General features: G+C 43.2%; 1 protein-coding gene across 1 annotated transcript; it reads right to left on the reverse strand.

Moving 5' to 3' along the window:
* Nucleotides 1-2,452: 2,452 nt before the first annotated feature.
* On the reverse strand, nucleotides 2,453-18,301 carry tppp3 (tubulin polymerization-promoting protein family member 3). The gene is made up of 5 exons (XM_078283614.1): nucleotides 18,133-18,301; nucleotides 8,484-8,683; nucleotides 7,520-7,673; nucleotides 2,980-3,167; nucleotides 2,453-2,840 (listed from the first exon to the last, which is right to left on the reverse strand). The coding sequence occupies exons 2-5, from the start codon at nucleotides 8,669-8,671 to the stop codon at nucleotides 2,837-2,839; spliced, it is 534 nt and encodes a 177-aa protein (XP_078139740.1). The 5' UTR covers nucleotides 8,672-8,683; nucleotides 18,133-18,301; the 3' UTR covers nucleotides 2,453-2,836.

Here is an 18,301-nt window from a genome sequence, read left to right on the forward strand (position 1 = left end):
GAGAAATGATCATCATGTTATGTTGACGTGAACATCAGCTCTGCAGTTTGACAGACAGACAGACAGACTGCTGCCCCCTGGTGGCTGAACAGCCTCAGTGAGAGAGAATCAGCACTAAATCAGGTTTTTAGCTGTGAACATGGTTACATGGCTTCTGTTTAGTGAACAGCATTCATCCTGCACTTCATTTCAACATTCTTCAAATTATGTCCCTTATCTCCTGCATCCACTGACAGAAAATGGTTGTTGTGAAACTTCTGGCCACGCCTCCATCAGTGATATTTCACCTTTGGCAGCTTCTGCCTGATTATGATAAGATCTACTGTATCTCTGCACTGAGTATCCAAGTGAGGTGATGCAGACACTGATTTGTGATTGGTTCCTCGGTGGGTGTGAGAGAAGGTGAGGAAACGCTGAAGCTCAGCTGATTGGATGATGAAAACTGAAGGGGCGTTGACTGGATAATAAGTAGTAAGTGAAAGGTTAGAGAGGGTAGATGTGTGAATGAAGCAGTCTTGCTGATTGAACTGAGGCCATGCTCATTACAAGCAGCCAGTAGTACAGAGGTCAAAGGTCATCTGTTGTCATGATGTTTGTCAAACGTGTGTAAACCTGCACAGAGCCACTGCTGACGCTGCTGTGTTTTTAAAAGCAATCATTATTATATCAAACTTTCTGTGTGATTTTTTTAATGATGGTTCTTCTTCCTGTTGGAGCGTCTCTGTTCTCCATCAGACAGTCTGTTCTCTTCTTCTGCAGATCATGTTTGGGTTTGCTGCTTCCTGTTCTGTTCTGCTCTCCTCCTGATGGGACAGCGGGCCGCTCTCCTCCTGATGGGACGGCGGGATGTTCTCCTCCTGATGGGACGGCGGGGTGTTCTCCTCCTGATGGGACGGCGGGCGGCTCTCCTCCTGATGGGACGGCGGGCCGCTCATCGACCCGGCTGTCTCTCCTGTTCACAGCTGAAACAGACGGATCGTTTCGTCCTGCACATATTTTCCTCCACGCTCATTCAGGCTTTCAGCTGCTTTCTGCTTGAAAAAAACGACCCGAAAGTCATAATCTATAATAATATTACGTTCCTCTGGAATATATCCATGGATTTATCTGAATCTGCATTTGTAATTTGGATTTATTATTTGCATCTATTTGCACTGCCTCTATAGTTTACTGTCTGTAGAGTTTGTATAGTTTACTCTCTCTGTGGTTTATACCTTTATTTTATTTTAGTACCGATTTTCTTTTATTACCTTCCTGTACTTTACACATACTGACTTCCTTGGCATTGTTCTGCCAGTTGCTGCTGTGGCACCTGAATTAATAAAGTGCTATTTTTATCTTATCTTATCTAATCTTATCTTATTTTTGTCTTATCTTATCTTAATCATGTAGTTGTAGTAATAGCACTGGGGGAGAGACTCTCCCTGTGTTCACATCATGCTAATGGATATATCGCAAAAACACATTTCCTACTTGGAAATGCCACGTGGTTTTGGTGTCAGTTCTGTCTGTTGGAGTTCGGGCTGAAAGTGAGTTCAGCAGATTGTGAGAGTGGTTTGATTTGATCAGCAGCCTTATCAGCCTGCAGATCGTCACAGTGTGTGTGTGTGTGTGTGTGTGTGTGTGTGTGTGTGTGTGTGTGTGTGGGACAGTTAAAGCTGAGCTGGATGTTATCTGCCTGCGGTCCGGCTGCTGGGCGAGGCTCCGATCTGCTTCTGATTAGAGCCAGGCAGACATGGTTGCCATGAACAAGACTGTTTAGATCCAAACACTGAAGACAGGGAGGGGGAGAGAGAGAGAGAGAGAGAGAGAGAGAGAGAGGGGAGGGCTGGTGGGGCAGAGAGAGGGAGGGGGAGGAGCGAGTGAGAGAGAGAGCAAGAGAGAGAGACAGAGGGGGGGAGACAAAGAGAGAGAGAGAGAGAGAGAGAGCGAGAGAGAGAGAGGGGCTGGTGGGGCAGAGAGAGGGAGGGGGAGGAGCGAGTGAGAGAGAGAGCAAGAGAGAGAGAGAGAGAAAGCTGTCAAAGCCAGGTGCTGAAGTGTTGTTTTGTGTACACTCTGGTTGCCGTGACAACAAGGGACCCGCATCAGCTTCCTGTTTCTGGCCACAGAGGCTGGGAGCGAGGATGTGGAACAGCTCACACACACACACACACACACACACACACACACTGTGTAGAAGGAGTGGAGTGGAGAGGAGGAGTGGAGAGGAGAGGAGAGGAGAGGAGAGGAGGGGAGAGGAGAGGAGAGGAGAGGAGAGGAGAGGAGAGGAGAGGAGAGGAGAGGAGAGGAGAGGAGAGGAGAGGAGAGGAGAGGAGAGGAGAGGAGAGAAACTGAGAAGAGGAACTTAAATTGATTTCAAAATCATGGTGCATGCCTGTAAAAACAGTCAGAATCAACATTAAAGATGGAAAATGTAAAAACAAAAGAAGCAGCACAGTAACCAGAGTCTTTCTTACTCTTTATTCATTTAACAAAGTCTCTTCCAACACAGCTGCTGTCCAGCTTCTGATCAAACACAAACAAACAAACAAACAAACAAACACAAACAAACAAAGCTCAGAAAACACACAGAAGTTTCAGCTGGAAACAAAAGTCTCAACAGCAGCCTCAGACTTTATGATAGAAGAGATGAATTATATTGTAAAGAAGCAGAAACCAACAAGAAAATGGTTTACAAAGCTGCATCATGTCTGTCACTTCCATGTCCGCCTGCAGTCCTGATGACATCATATAAACCTGGAGTCCAGAGGGCCGCAGTGCAACCTGGACCAGCCTGGACAGGAGCGGAGCGTCTGTCTGAGGTTCAGTCCAGCTTCAGCTCAGGAGGAGCTGGAAGTCAGCTGGAAACACAAAGCCACACACACACACACACACACACACACACAGCTTAGGGTTAGGGGTCAAAGTTCAAGGTTTGGTCCAGACCTAAGTGCTGTAGAAGCTCCACCTCCCGCCGCCCGCCCGCCGCCCGCCGCCTACTTGGTCTTGGTCTTGTCGTCGTACGTCCCGGCGTTCTTGTAGGCGCCGACGTAGCCGGTGTTCTCCACGATCTCCTCCCTGCCGCTGCGGCCCCGGCCCCGCCCGCTCTGGTCGAAGCGCTCCTTGTGGGACCCGGTGTATTTGGACGTGTCGGTCAGCCGGTCCACCGCCGCCGTCTTCGCCACTTTCTGTCGGAACCACAGAGGAAGAGAACGTCACACTCATCCAAACTCGGTTCAGCTCCACACACACAGGCAGGTTCCTATTGGCTGTTTAGTCTGCATTAAAAACAAGAGGATCCTATTGGCTGTTCCAAAGTCCGTATTAAAAATAAGAGGATCCTATTGGCTGTTCCAAAGTCTATTAAAAACAAGAGGATCCTACTGGCTGTTCCAAAGTCCATATTAAAAATAAGAGGATCCTATTGGCTGTCCCAAAGTCTATTAAAAACAAGAGGATCCTACTGGCTGTTCCAAAGTCCATATTAAAAATAAGAGGATCCTATTGGCTGTTCCAAAGTCTATTAAAAACAAGAGGATCCTACTGGCTGTTCCAAAGTCCATATTAAAAATAAGAGGATCCTATTGGCTGTCCCAAAGTGGAGAATAAAGTCACAATGAAATGACGTTTCCACCTTGTTAGCTTTATTTTCTTGTATTTTTTTTTATCATAATTACCATTCATTTAACTTCCTTGAAAACAGAGTATCTTTAATGGTGACATCACTCTGCACCAGGAGGCAGAAATAAAAACTCCAACCAATAAAACAGATTTTTGACACGTTTTATTCTTATTATTTCTTGTTGTGTGTCTCCAGTAGACTGAAGTCAGTTCAGTTCAGATGTTTCTCCTCTCTGGCTCTCAGCCTCCAGCAACACACCGAGTGTTCGACCATGTTTATTTTCCCCTTCACACTCTGTGACTTGATTAATTATTGGAAGAAGCCTAGAGGCTGCAGATATTCATTATTTCAAAAGGCATTTATCACCCAGATTAAAAACATGATAATATGTTTATGTATTAGAAATACATTCCACACATTCCTTAAATCGCCTCACAGGCCGCAGTTTAAAGGAGAATTCACCACAGAACGTTCAGCTCTCTCTCCCTTCTCTTCTGAAACTCTGTGGATTCTGTTTGTATCAGAGAAACAGATCATGTGACATTTCTCTTCCTCTAGACTTCATTCACTTTTCATTCGACTCCAAACGACACCAAAACCAAACTTCTCAGATGTCAAACTGAAGGCAGCAACATGATCCGATGGAGGAGATTCGTCCGTCTACAAAATGTTTGGTAGGCCTCGCCTAATAAAGCATAAAAAAATTTGGTGAATGAAACATAGTTCCCATCTAAATACATTTGAACGTTTTTGAATGAATGCGTGCATTCAGAGAGCTCTCATTGGACGAACAAGGCAAAAGTGGGCGTGTCTCTGACGTTTGGAGAAAATGTAAACACTGGAACTGGAAGTCTGCAAAATATCGCAGCAGAACAATGTCGGATTCTGCTGAAATGTTTGTGATGATGTTTCTTCTGCATTTATATTATTATTTTTTGTTTCTACAGGACGTCCCGCCCCAGACGGCACTTCTGACCAATCAGAACGTCCTCTGTGGTTACATCCCGCCAGACGCATATCAACAGTCAGAAAATATAGGTTCATCTATGAAATCCCTCCTGCTACAGATTACCACAAGAAGTAGGAACAGGAAATTGGAAAATGGGCCGAACATTCACCATGACCTGAATCCTTGCTGCATGAAGAGAAGACTTGAGACTTGACTTGACTTGGGTTCTGGTGACTTGGGACTTGACTCTGACTTGTACTTTGATGACTTGAAAAGGTTTCTAAAGTCTTGACTTGAGATCTTGTGTTTGTGTAAATGACTTAGATTGAAAGTGATGAGATTTGTTCCAGCGGACGACTGAATTTAAATTCTGTTTTCTGAATTTGTATGGAATGATTGAATTTATTGAAGTTGAAACTGATTATAGAAATCAAACTCATGATGCTCTTACCAAGTTTTTATCCTATTAAAACCATATTGCATTGAAAAGTCCTAGATATTTAGTTTTCTTTAAGATATTAAATTGATACTGGACTCTGGATTTGTTCTGACTTGACTTGTTCTACATTTAGACTTGAGACTTGACATTAATGACATGGACTTGACTTGGACTTGACTTGGTAATCTACATTTAGACTTGGGACTTGACTTGAGACTTGTGCCTCAAGACTTGAGACTGACTTGGGACTGGAGCAGAGTTGACTGGGTCACACCTCTGGATCCAGGTAGTGACGTGAGTCTGCAGCTCGGTGTTTCAGTCTTGGCTCTCCTTCTTTGCTTTTCCTTGTTCAGACTTCAGTTGAAGAAAACAAGTCTAGATTTGCCCTAAAGGGAAAGTTTTATTATTTCTGTCTCATATTTCATAACCGGATCTGTCAGCCGATCATAATCTGTTAATTGAAACCTGCAGAGCTTTGTAAATATTTGGACACTAACGGCCTGTTCCTGAAAACAGTTTCGCTCTGCCACACAGATGAAACCAGTTTCTTATTATGGTGATGATGTCATCAAAGCGAGTCAGGCTGGACCGAGCCAGGCGGTGAGGCAGTTTGGATGAAGAGGAGCAGCAGTCAGTCACCTTCAGCTCGTCCCGCACAGCGAAACTCCAAACTCCTCAGATTTTAGGAGAATTTATTTTAGAGAAGAGAGCTGGAATATAGAATCACATAAACTGGGACTTACGTTGAAGTTTGTTCTAAAATGAGAGATTCACTATTTTAAAAACAGAACACAGAGAATTACTTCATGAATGCTTCCCGGTCAGTAAAAACACTCCAACTATCTCACCTTGTCAGCTAATTATCCCAATCATAATGTATACCTATTTAAAAATAAAAGCCACATTTTTGTTTTAACCCCTGTGAATGCCCCCCCCCACCCCCCCCCCCCCACCCCCCCCCCCCCCCACCCCCCACCCCCCTTAATTGCTTAATTGAATTTTATTGCATTTTTCAAACTTTTCAACAGTTGTATAAACAAATATATTTCTCAAGTAATGGTAATTTTAGACAACAGATGATTTTTGTCTTTTATTCGTCTCCGCCAACAAAAACAGTTCCCTCAGGATTCCACTGCCCAGTGTTGCTAAGCAACAGGTAAACTGTTTCCCGACTGCAGGCTAGCTGCTGCTTTGAGGTTAGCACAGATGATTTCATCTTACTTTCTTCCCAATCGTCCTCTGACGACCGTTCATAATTAAGGTCAATGTCTCCATATCGCTGTCGCTACTCGGTGTGAATGAAGTTAGAGTTTTGTGTATCGAATGCTTCTTGTCCAATCAAATTACTCGACTGAAACTGTTGTATTATAAAATATAAATCCTAAAAAAATAAATGCCAAAACCCCATATCTTTTACACTCTGGAATGGTGTATTACTAGTGGTGATTAGCTGGCAGTAAACAATTTTGCTCACAAAATGGTGGCAAAACCTTGGCCAAAGCAATCTTCTAGGCTTTTTGAATATCGATTAATGAATTTCAAGCAGCATTTTTTCCCCAGATGATTATGTATCATTTGGTTATGAAGCCGTTCATTTGCTTACATGAGCTGAATCCCAGAGTCTGGACTCTGGACTCTGGACTGAGGCCTCGCAGACTTCGGGTGACGCCACTGGAACGTTGAGTGTAATGTGGCATTAAAGGGAGAAATATGACTTGATGACATCACGTGTTGCGATGTGGAAAGCCCAGATGTACTTCACTATCTATTTTCATCGATCGAATGAAAACACATCTGGAAATCGTACGTTAAACACAACTGTCTGAAGAGACAAACAGCTGTATACACAAGTTCACTAAAACGTTACGCTAGCATGATGGATATTCACATTTACAGAAACTTTATCGCTAACAGGCTTGATGTGTTTACATTTTTGGACGCTTCCCCAGTGTCCTCATTTATTGACGTCACTGACGCTATGAATTATGGGCAAATTCCTCTGAAAAGTCAGCAGGTTTTTCACACTCGCTAAAAGTCTTTATGGACAGAGCCGTGAAGGACAGACCAAAGTCTTTGTAGACTTAGTGAGTCAAAGTGTGGACATTGGGATTCAGATGAGTCTTTAATAAGTCTTATTATTCACAACATGATCTCATATAAAGTTGTGAAATGAACACGAACTCTGAAACGCAGGTTTACCTGCTGTGGACACGAATTATGTGAAAATCACGTTCCTCCACCATTAAACATGAATTGGACATTTTCAGCTGCAGGTTGGCTAACGCTTCAGTTTAGGAACTAAAACAACTTGGTTAAAGCTTGGGAAAGGCTTTGGTCGGTTAAATAAGAAAAACTTTAGCTAAAAATTTTAATTCCACTCATGGTAGAAATTTCCTTCGTACAAACTGGGAATTGAAGTCCGGTCCCGACATTGAAGACAAACTCATCCTCTCTGTACGATCTGTTTCTATGTTCGGCTAACTGAAGCCAAGTCTTAAAAAATGTTTTGGGGGAAGAGTTGCTGTCTCACCGTTACTCCAGCGTTGGTGGGCTCTTTGCCTTCAACGAGTTTGAAGATGGACTGCACAGCCTCCTCCTTACTTTGACCTTTGAACCTCTTCGGAGCCAGATCCTCCAGAGCCTTCTGGAACTCCTCGTAGGTGATGACTCTGGACGTCTTCGCTCTTCACACAGAAACACAAACCCAATGCAGATGACAGAGTTCAGATTACAGCATTCACACCAAACAGACAGATCTATTTGATAACCAGTTTGAAGAGTTAATCTGGAGTTGTTCCTCCTCTGAAAAGAGTCTAGAGCTACAGATGTTTAAAAAGGGATAAAAGTACACAAGACCATGACTGCTATATTTTGGAGTGGACAAGTGCAAAAGCCTCACAAGCCTAAATTTGAATCCCAAGCTAAAGGAGAAGGTATAGAGATGGCAATCAAGAACAAAAACAGCTACAACTCAAAACGTTCAAGTTCCATAGCTGTGGGAAGGTGAATCCGAAAATTATTTTTTACAATTTATTCCTTGCAATGAAACTCTTTGAGACTCTCTACTCCAAATTTCTGGTGAAGCTTTGCTTCACTTAGCCTTGATCCTTGAAAAAGCGCCTTGCTCTATTCTACTTTTATATTCGACTCATCCATTCTGTGGGTCTGGATCTCATTATTCTTTTATCCTTGTTTTACAGATATCTTCTTTCCTTTGACCCTCGGTCCCTGCACCTTCTAAAAAATAAAAACCAGCAGCCTTTTTAAGAGCCTATCTGACTGTTTATCTATATTTGTTGTTTAAAAATTGGTTGCAAACTAGTAGTGTTCGATTCCTGTATGGGCATATTTAGCTCAGGCGAATGTTTGGCCTACTAAAACACAATTTTCAGGCGCAGAAATCGAAGGACCCAAACACATACAGTACGGTATGTGCTCCAGTTGAAGTAGTGCATGTTGCTCCGTGCATGTCAACATTTCCACAGACGACTCACTTGACTTTAGTGAACACGATGTCCACATCGGTGCCGGTGATGTTCTTGCCGTCGGTGATCCTGCAGTCTTTGCACAGCTTGGCCCAGTTCTTGCCGTTCATCTCCTTCCCGGTGGCCTTGGTGTCGCCGTGGACAGCGAAGCGTCTGAAGGCCGACAGGAGCCGCTCCAGGTCTGCACTCTCTGCCATGATGGAGGATATCTGCAGCATGACACAGAGCAAGAAGACTGCTGACTGAAATCTGATCCGCCATCACTCACAGAGCTCTGCAAGGCCGAAGTGAAATGACACGGTATGACACGATACCACATGACACGATACCACATGATATGACACGATATCACATGACACGATACCACATGATATGACACGATATCACATGACACGATACCACATAATATGACACGATATCACATGACACGATACCACATGACACGATACCACATAATATGACACGATATCACATGACACGATACCACATGACACGATACCACATAATATGACACGATATCACATGACACGATACCACATGACACGATACCACATAATGTGACACGATACCACATAATGTGACACAATACCACATAATGTGACACGATACCACATGACACGATACCACATGATATGACACGATATCACATGACACGATACCACATAATGTGACACGATACCACATGACACGATACCACATAATGTGACACGATACCACATGACACGATACCACATAATGTGACACGATACCACATGACACGATACCACATAATGTGACACGATACCACATAATGTGACACGATACCACATAATGTGACACGATACCACATGACACGATACCACATAATATGACACGATACCACATGACACGATACCACATGATGTGACACGATACCACATGATGTGACACGATACCACATAATGTGACACGATACCACATAATGTGACACGATACCACATGACACGATACCACATAATATGACACGATACCACATGACACGATACCACATAATGTGACACGATACCACATAATATGACACGATACCACATAATATGACACGATACCACATAATATGACACGATACCACATGACACGATACCACATAATGTGACACGATACCACATAATATGACACGATACCACATAATGTGACACGATACCACATAATATGACACGATACCACATGATGTGACACGATACCACATAATGTGACACGATACACGCTCTACAGCCACTACAGATTCAGTCAGAATCCCTTATATGACCGACCTCTCTGCACTGTTGTCGTACTCGAGTCCCAGACTCGTGACTCGTTGGACCTGAATGTTGATGACTCTGACTTGGATTTGCACTTAAGTATTGATGACCCGAACTTGCACTCGGACTTGAATATTTGTAACTCGGACTTCAATATTTGTAACTCAGACCTCAATATTTGTAACTCAGACCTCAATATTTGTAACTCGGACTTGGACTCGCACTAAGGACTTGAACTTGAATTTGGGACTCGATCACCTCAGACATCGGCTACACATCTTTTCAGCGTTTCCCTAAATTTGTACCTGATCACCTGATTGCTTAAAGAGGAACTAAACCCCAAACCCAAATCTGCATACTGTTTACCATCTAATGGTAAACAGTATGCTACTGAAATGGCCATCTGCTATTGGCTGATCTTTGGTACCAGGTGATGATGTCACCTTCTGTGGAATACAACAGGTGGTGACATCAGGTTTGTGTTTGGTGTGTAGTTCCTCTTTAACTACATGTAGACAGAGGCTGTGAACATTTATCTGACAACTCAAACACTGACAGGTTGATGTTAAAACTGTTAAACTGTTAAAATACAAGAGTTAGAACTTTCAAATTTGCTTGTTTGTTTTTGGTCCATTTCTAAAAACACAAATCAAAAAACAAATGAAATGACTGAAATCCACAACAAGTCTCCATTCTAACTGTTAATGTGCCAGATGTAAAGTCGTGTGTGTTCTCTTTCATTTGTTCTAGCAGCGATTACTGGAACTCAGACTGGAACACTGAGGACTTGGGATTTGACTTGGACTCGAGGTTTAGTGACACTGCCTCTCTTTAACTTCATGATATCAACACACACACACACACACACACACACACACATAAAGCCTGCTGGAAAGTGGCGGACAGTGTGTGTTCTGGTCTTGGAGGTTCGGTGTCTTACAACTCTTTAGCTAATGGAAAGAAAACTTTTTAACCTGCAGCCAAAAGAAACACGGCAGAGGATGAAGAGGGGCAGGATTTGAAGAGAGTGAGTGTGTCTTCTGCTTGTTGTTGTATTTGTTTTTACTGTATTTGTCTCAGAAACATCAGCTGTGGTTCAGCTGATTACTGGGAAAAGTAATAACTACTGAAGTAATAATTACTGAAAACACATTTCAGTAATTAGTTATTACTATTACTATTACTACTACAGTTACTACTATTCCTATGACTATTACTGAGTAACAAGTTACCAGCCAACACTGACTGCTGGGAAAATGAATGGGGATTTTCTCATGAACACCAGATAGTTGTTACTTTCCACCATAGCTTTATCAACTGGAACATCTTCAAAAATACTTTTTCTAAGTTAATTGGGTAATGTAATTGTCAACATGAGGTTGAAATAGTTTTCTCCAAAATTCTCTATTTGAAAAGTAAAATTGGTCAGCAAACAGATTTTAGCAGCTACACAAAGAGCTAGTCCGCCTAGTGAGTCTGATGATGACGAATCAAACCACGAGACCTGTGACACGTTCCTCCACTAACGAGTTCATTAATTATTCAACTTGTCCAGTCTGGACAGGATGGAAAGGAATATTGATGCTATTCCTGATCCAAGGAAAACTTGGGAATAGCATTGGTGGGAAAACTTGGGAACATTAAAGTCTGCAAACTCATTTCCACTGATCACTGATTATATATATATATATATATATATTATTATCACCAGCAGCAGACTGAGTGGTGAGGAGACTCAGAGGATTTAAAGCGGTCCGGTCTGAACAGGGAGGAGCAGGAGGATTTGGGCGGTTTGGTTTAACGGCTCGGCCGGCGGCGCTGACGCAGCGTCTGGCCGGCCGGCCCGCTGTGATGACATCAGGCCAACAACACACGCAAGGCCAAAGTCTGACAGTAAACACAATTCAATGGACTGAAGTATCAGAAGAAACATTCAGAGTCCACATACTTCTCCTTTTCTCTTGACTCGTTAACATGTGTTTTATTCTGAAGAGCTCAGGAGAAAGATATGTACATAATCTATAGATACTGATGTTTCTGTTTTGGATACACAACATGGAAACTGGGCATGCATTATTAGAATGGGTAAAGTTACAAGCTATCTAAAGCTAAAATAATCTACATCCAGCAGCAGCTCACTCTGCCTCTTCCTCCAGCTGTCGTTTGTTTTGTCACCGGATTAGAAATGAACTGACGGCTTTAAACCAGCTCAGCCTCGTTTGGATGTTGTGACCTTTGACCCCGGATCTCCTGCTGCTGGTCGCTCGTAACGTTGGTGATCTGTCGGGTGAAAACCTCGTAACTCCAATTTTGGTGATTTTCATGATTTAAACTTCAACTGAAGGATTAAATGCTCCTCTATGGGTTGAGAAAACTCTGGAACCTTTGGGTTTATGAACCTTTTCAAAAGCATTTAGAGAAACTCAAACATCACGGTGGTCCAGCTAAAAACAAGACTGTTTTCCTTAGTTCTTGAAAAGTTGGCATTTTGGAGACAGAAACAACAGCGTTATTCCACTGCTGCATAATTGGAAGTCACTCTGGATAAAGAGCGTCAGCTAAATAAATCTAATAAGCTTTTTATTAGCTTTATTAAGCTCTTAATAAATGGTTAAGAATCAGGTGGAAGTTTAGTGATCTGAAAGCATTTGACTCCTGTTCCTGTTAATAAATCCTGAGTGGCACAAAAAGTTTTAATTCTCATTAAATTGCAGTTCCTGCAAGTTACTTAGAAATCTTCACTTCAGACACTTTTATAGACTTTTGCCATTGCTTAATTATTTCATATTATTTAGTTCTTATTTTACATTCTTTGTCAGTTCCAGTTGTTTTGACTGTTTTTGACTTTTTACTTCTCTAACTTTTCGAAAATGTAAAAGTAAAGATAATGTTATTCTACAAATAAAGTTAATGACTACGACTCCTGCTATTGTCATGATTATTAATATTAGTATTACTTTTAGTTTTAGTATTAATTCACTAGAAAGACCAGGAGGCTCCTGTGGAAGTCGATCTGGCTCAACGAGTTAAGAACCTGGCTTGGCGGTCTACTACTGTAATGGGTGTGTGTGTGTGTGTGTGTGCGTGTGTGTGTGTGTGTGTGTGTGTGTGTGTGTGTGTTTATACAGTGTTTTTTCCCATCGGGGTGTGAGACATGATCTCACTCTGGTCCACAGACTTGCGATTACACACACATTGATGCAATCCCTAACTTTGGTTGCCACGGTTACCGAGTCTCCACGCCCTTTTAGGTTTACACATCAGAGATGACCGGCCGAATCTGAAACCTGACACACACACACACACACACACACACACACACTGCTTTTCAGGAACGAAGGAAAACAGCTTGATGATGAAATGTATTTTGATTATCCAGCGGGTTTTAAAAGGTTTCTTCAGAACATGAAATCCTTGAGCTGGAGTTACGAGGTTTTCACACAACAGCCACATATAAACCAAACACACTCGCTCTGCTGGCGTTCTGTCTGTGTGTTTCTGAAGTGTGTGTGTGTTTCTGAAGTGTGTGTGTGTTTCTGAAGTGTGTGTGTTCATGACGCTGTACAAACCGATGTGTTGTTAGCATGTGTGGCTGCGTGTGATGCCGTCTCTGCAGAGCACACACCCTCCGAGAAGAAAGAATACATTGTGTGTGTGTGTGTGTGTGTGTGTGTGTGTGTGTGTGTTAGTGGGTAGGTGAGAGATTCCAGATTCGTCCAGCAGCCTCTCTAGGAACCACAGCCTTCTGAGCTGCGAGGAGCCGACTCTCCTCTCAGTGTTTTCCTCATTTCAGGCTTTCAGATTCTGACTGGATCCATTTTTTTTCAGTCTATGGTGAAAATGAATGAATGGGATTTCTGGATCCCATTAACCAATCGTTCTGTTCTTAAACTGGGTGAAATAATGTCAGTAGAAATGACATAAGATGACGTTATTACATATTTTATAATGTTGCAGAATTTTTTAAAACTCTTTAGTTAACAGCCATGGTGTGGCTGTTGTGTTATCGTGAAACGCTGAAGTCTGGCTAGAGATTTTTTTTTTCACTGCAGCTTCCAAAACATCAGAATCAGCTCAAATAATAAAGAAATGCAGAGGAACAGAGGGACCATGAAAGCAGAACTAGTCAATATTAGCTTCACCCCTATTCATTTTCATGTTAGGCTGAGAGGGGGCGGGGCCAAAATCCCTTATTATGTCGCACTTGAGAGGATGATAGGAGCAAGCGAAAACCAAAACCCCAGGTGAATTTTGAAGCCGATCCTGAAGTGCAGCAGCAGCAGATTCCTCTAACGTCCAAAAAGACTCCGAACCGCCCAACTCCATCAAGTCAACGGACCACAACCAACTTCTGATAAAAATATAAAGTCAATACATTTTTTCCACAAGACGTTTTGGCCTCAGCAGCTAATTTCACTTCTTCTAATGTGTGTCCTTATGGTGATTTTCAAAATAATTGTGTAATTAACAGATATAACAGATAAAACACGGGGTTGTTTTCCCAGTGATTGACAGGTCGCCGATTATGGACCAATAGTAGGCGGAGCTGCGGCTCTGCGGACGACCAACCAAAGACATGGTGGTGCAGACCGTGCACTGCAGCACCTCTGCTGGTCGTGTCAGAGGTCTGCTGGCTCTCTCATACGCTCCAGAAAACGCCTGCAGATGAAAGCAGTTGTAGGAGGTAGAGAGAGACGCCTGAACCTTAAACTCGGCTCAAGCGGCTGCTTCAAACCTGCAGAACAGAGTCTAGCAGAAGGCCAGTTGAAGCTGGTCCGCTCTGGGAAGACCTGGACCTAGACACACCTAGAGAGCCTCTGTGTGTCAGCGGGCAGACTGGAAGCTGTGAGGCTCCCAGTCTAGCTACCAAGCTACCATGACGTGTTTGTGTTTGCTTCATGGAGGCAAAATAAAACCTGATGTTCTACTGAGCTGAACCCAGAGAGGAGCAGCATGGCGGAACTGCATGGCTAATTTGTTCTGGAGATCTCCGGTTTCAGCAGCTTCTGGCCTGAGGAGCAGCAGACAGGAACAGCAGCCAGAACACAGCGCTGGTGGTTTGGATACCACACACACACACACACACACACACACACACACACACACACACACACACACACACACACACACAGAGAGACACAACCCAGCAGCTTGCCCCCAGGTGTCAGAACACATGTGTGTCAGATCCGGGCCAGGCAACCCTGAAATTATGGTCAGATTAGTTGTGAAAGCAGAGTGTGTTGTGTGTAAGCGGCCGGTGGGTCTGGACTCCGTCCCGGCTCAGACAGCAGCTGCTCCGCTGCGGGACGAGCGCGCCGAGCCTCCGGGCTTCAGGCTCAGAGGCTTCGGCCGTGGGAAGAGGATCGGATACGAGGACGCGACGGTTTATCCACGGCTGCTGGATGTGAGCAGCAGCTGACTGCTCTCTGGCTGGATCTTTACTGCGTCGACACAAACACACAAAGCTGAATGTCAACTGCAAATCAAGCCAGTAGCAATTCTATGGAAGATTTTATTGGATTTCAATAAACAGAACCCAAAGAGGATAATTCACAAAAATGCACCACAATCCAGAAATATTTCACTATCAAAAATAAATGTACATTTGCGTTTTCCTCTATCTGTAATTTATTTGTCCCACAGCAGAGTGATAAAACACATCAACAAATACATGAAGAGAGAGGAAGCTCCACCTTCTCTCTCTTCTGATTGGTCAGTTATTTGTTTTTGTAAAACATTTCATATTTATTTGGATATCAGTTTCAAAAACACAAGTGAAAAAGTATTTGTTTGTGGATACTGGATCATGGTGCATTTTTGTAGCTTGTCCTCTGTGGGTGATGTTTAAGTCACAGCCATTAAGCTGTGCTGTTTGTATCTTTGCTCGCTGACTAACTCTTCGGCTCTGACTCTTCGGCTCTGACTCTTCGGCTCTAATTCTTCGGCTCTGACTCTTCGGCTCTGACTCTTCGGCTCTGACTCTTCGGCTCTGACTCTTCGGCTCTGACTCTTCGGCTCTGATTCTTCGGCTCTGACTCTTCGGCTCTGATTCTTCGGCTCTGACTCTTCGGCTCTGATTCTTCGGCTCTGACTCTTCGGCTGTAACTCTTCAGCTCTGACTCTTCGGCTCTAATTCTTCGGCTCTGACTCTTCGGCTCTGACTCTTCGGCTCTGACTCTTCGGCTCTGACTCTTCGGCTCTAATTCTTAGGCTCTGACTCTTCGGCTCTGACTCTTCGGCTCTGACTCTTCGGCTCTAACTCTTCGGCTCTGACTCTTCGGCTCTAATTCTTCGGCTCTGACTCTTCGGCTCTAACTCTTCGGCTCTAACTCTTCGGCTCTAATTCTTCGGCTCTGACTCTTCGGCTCTAATTCTTCAGCTCCAACTCTTCAGCTCTGACTCTTCGGCTCTAACTCTTCGGCTCTAATTCTTCGGCTCTGACTCTTCGGCTCTAATTCTTCAGCTCTAATTCTTCAGCTCTAACTCTTCGTCTCTAACTCTTCGGCTCTAACTCTTCGGCTCTAACTCTTCGGCTCTAATTCTTCAGCTCTAACTCTTCGGCTCTGACTCTTCGGCTCTGACTCTTCGGCTCTGACTCTTCAGCTCTAATTCTTCAGCTCTAACTGTTCAGCTCTGACTCTTCAGCTCTAACTCTTCAGCTCTAACTCTTTGGCTCTCAGCAGCTGCAGCCAAATCTGCTGCTGTTGAAATTCAAAGGTCACAGCAGGCCAACAAACACAAAACTGCTGTTCAGATTCACCAGGGTCTTTTTGTGAAATTCTGTCGCTGCTATCACTGCACTTTGCATTTGCAGATGTGAAGGTTGTCATATTGGGTTTGTTTTTGCAAGCATGAGCATATACATATGTGTGTGTGTGTGTGTGTGGGTGTGTGAGAGAGAGAGAGAGAGAGAGAGAGAGAGAGAGAGAGAGAGAGAAAGAGAGAGAGAGAGAGAGAGACAAGAAAGAGAGACAGAGAGAAATGGATCTAATGAAAGATGAAATGGAAATGGATCTGAACTCAGGATGGTTTGGATGACAGAAGCAGTCTGCTGACTGTAACTCCACAGTTTTCACTAAACCTGCTGCCAGCTAAATCCAAGCAGACAGCAGGTTTGGGGTTTGTTTGAGGTGACCGGTTGGTGCTCATCTCCATAGACCGGTCGGTTTTAAATGAAATTTGTATTTGGATTATAAAAGTACTACTTTGGTCATTATAAAATAAGCACTCTACTCATGTCATTTAGCTCATTTGATCCTTTTGGAGAAGCACGGATCGCAAAGCTGAGTGTAAAACTGTAGTGTAAAGCTCAATCATGTCACCACTAATGCTTGCCTTGTATGTCTAATTTTATCTGGTATATTCACTACCATACATTGGGATTTCTTATGTACATTGTACTGTTTTTAAGTGTTTTACTGTGTTGTATGTCATGTCCTGTGATTGTGTGTGTTGTTTGTATTTCCTGCCCAGAGACAACAGATGCAAATCAGCAGGAAGCTAACTCTGGTGCAATTTCTTTTAAATTGCACATTGTCCCTGCAAAAACAAACAATAAAATAAATAAGCTGAGTGTAAAGCTGAGTATGACGCCGAGTGTGACGCTGTGTATTCTCAGCCTGTGTGTGTTTAGCAGCAGACTGGGAGTCGGTGTGATATGAACACATGGGTGTGTTGGTATTCACACTGACTGTCCTGTACCATGCACAGCTATTCACAGCTCCAGCTCCCTGCAGAGGAACACTGTCACCTCACTGTCACACTGCAGTTAATATTACATGTGCCATCGCTGTTACACCAAGCAGAGCAAATATCACGAATAAAAATACCATCATAAATCCACTTCGATCCACGCAGAACAATGTATGAATTCACTTCTTTAGCCAGACAGTATTCTATAACCATGGAGTGTTATTGCATTCCTGCAAAATGCAATTTGGAAATTTAAATTAGATTTTGTCTTTCTTGTGCTTTGAAAATATTGTCTGCAATAACAATGTATAAGAGTAGTTTGCTTTCTTCACAAAGTCCTGAGGAGGATAAAAACAGGCAGGGAACCTGAACACTGTTCAGAAATATAACCCAACACAAACTGCAAAATATATTGATTACAAATTGTGCACCTGCACAAAAAAACACAATCTAACCTTTTTTTTTTGCACCGGAGTACAATTAGTAAATCTATATATGTTGCGATTATTATTTTGGAACAGTGCGTAGGTTGCTCTCATTTTCCTAAAAATAATGAATTCCCGTGTAAGGCAGCATTGAAAACAGGTAAAACGCACGTGCACACACACACACACACACACACACACACACACACACACACACACACACACACACACACACACACACACACACACACACTGCAGACCTTCCACCATCCTGCAGCCTCTTACCTGTCTGTCCTCTGACTTCTGTCCTCCGCTCCTACAATGCTCAATACTCTAATAACACCTCTTCTTCTCTCTTTTCTCTTCTTTTCTCCTTTCTTTTCTTCTCCTCTTTTTGCCTCCCCTCTCTTTTCTTCTTTTCTTCTCCTCTCCCCTCTCCTCAGCTGCGACCACA

This window comes from Centroberyx gerrardi, chromosome 1 (assembly GCF_048128805.1).
Source record: "Centroberyx gerrardi isolate f3 chromosome 1, fCenGer3.hap1.cur.20231027, whole genome shotgun sequence".
In the NCBI taxonomy this organism is placed as follows: Eukaryota; Metazoa; Chordata; class Actinopteri; order Beryciformes; family Berycidae; genus Centroberyx; species Centroberyx gerrardi.

Excerpts from the sequence above, each read along its gene's own strand:
- tppp3 (XM_078283614.1), bottom strand. The coding sequence starts at position 8,671 with ATGGCAGAGAGTGCAGACCTGGAGCGGCTCCTGTCGGCCTTCAGACGC. Across the intron at positions 7,674-8,483 it reads ATCGTGTTCACTAAAGTCAA|AGCGAAGACGTCCAGAGTCA; the intron begins GTGAGTCGTCTG and ends TTCTGTGTGAAG. Across the intron at positions 3,168-7,519 it reads CCACCAACGCTGGAGTAACG|AAAGTGGCGAAGACGGCGGC; the intron begins GTGAGACAGCAA and ends TGGTTCCGACAG.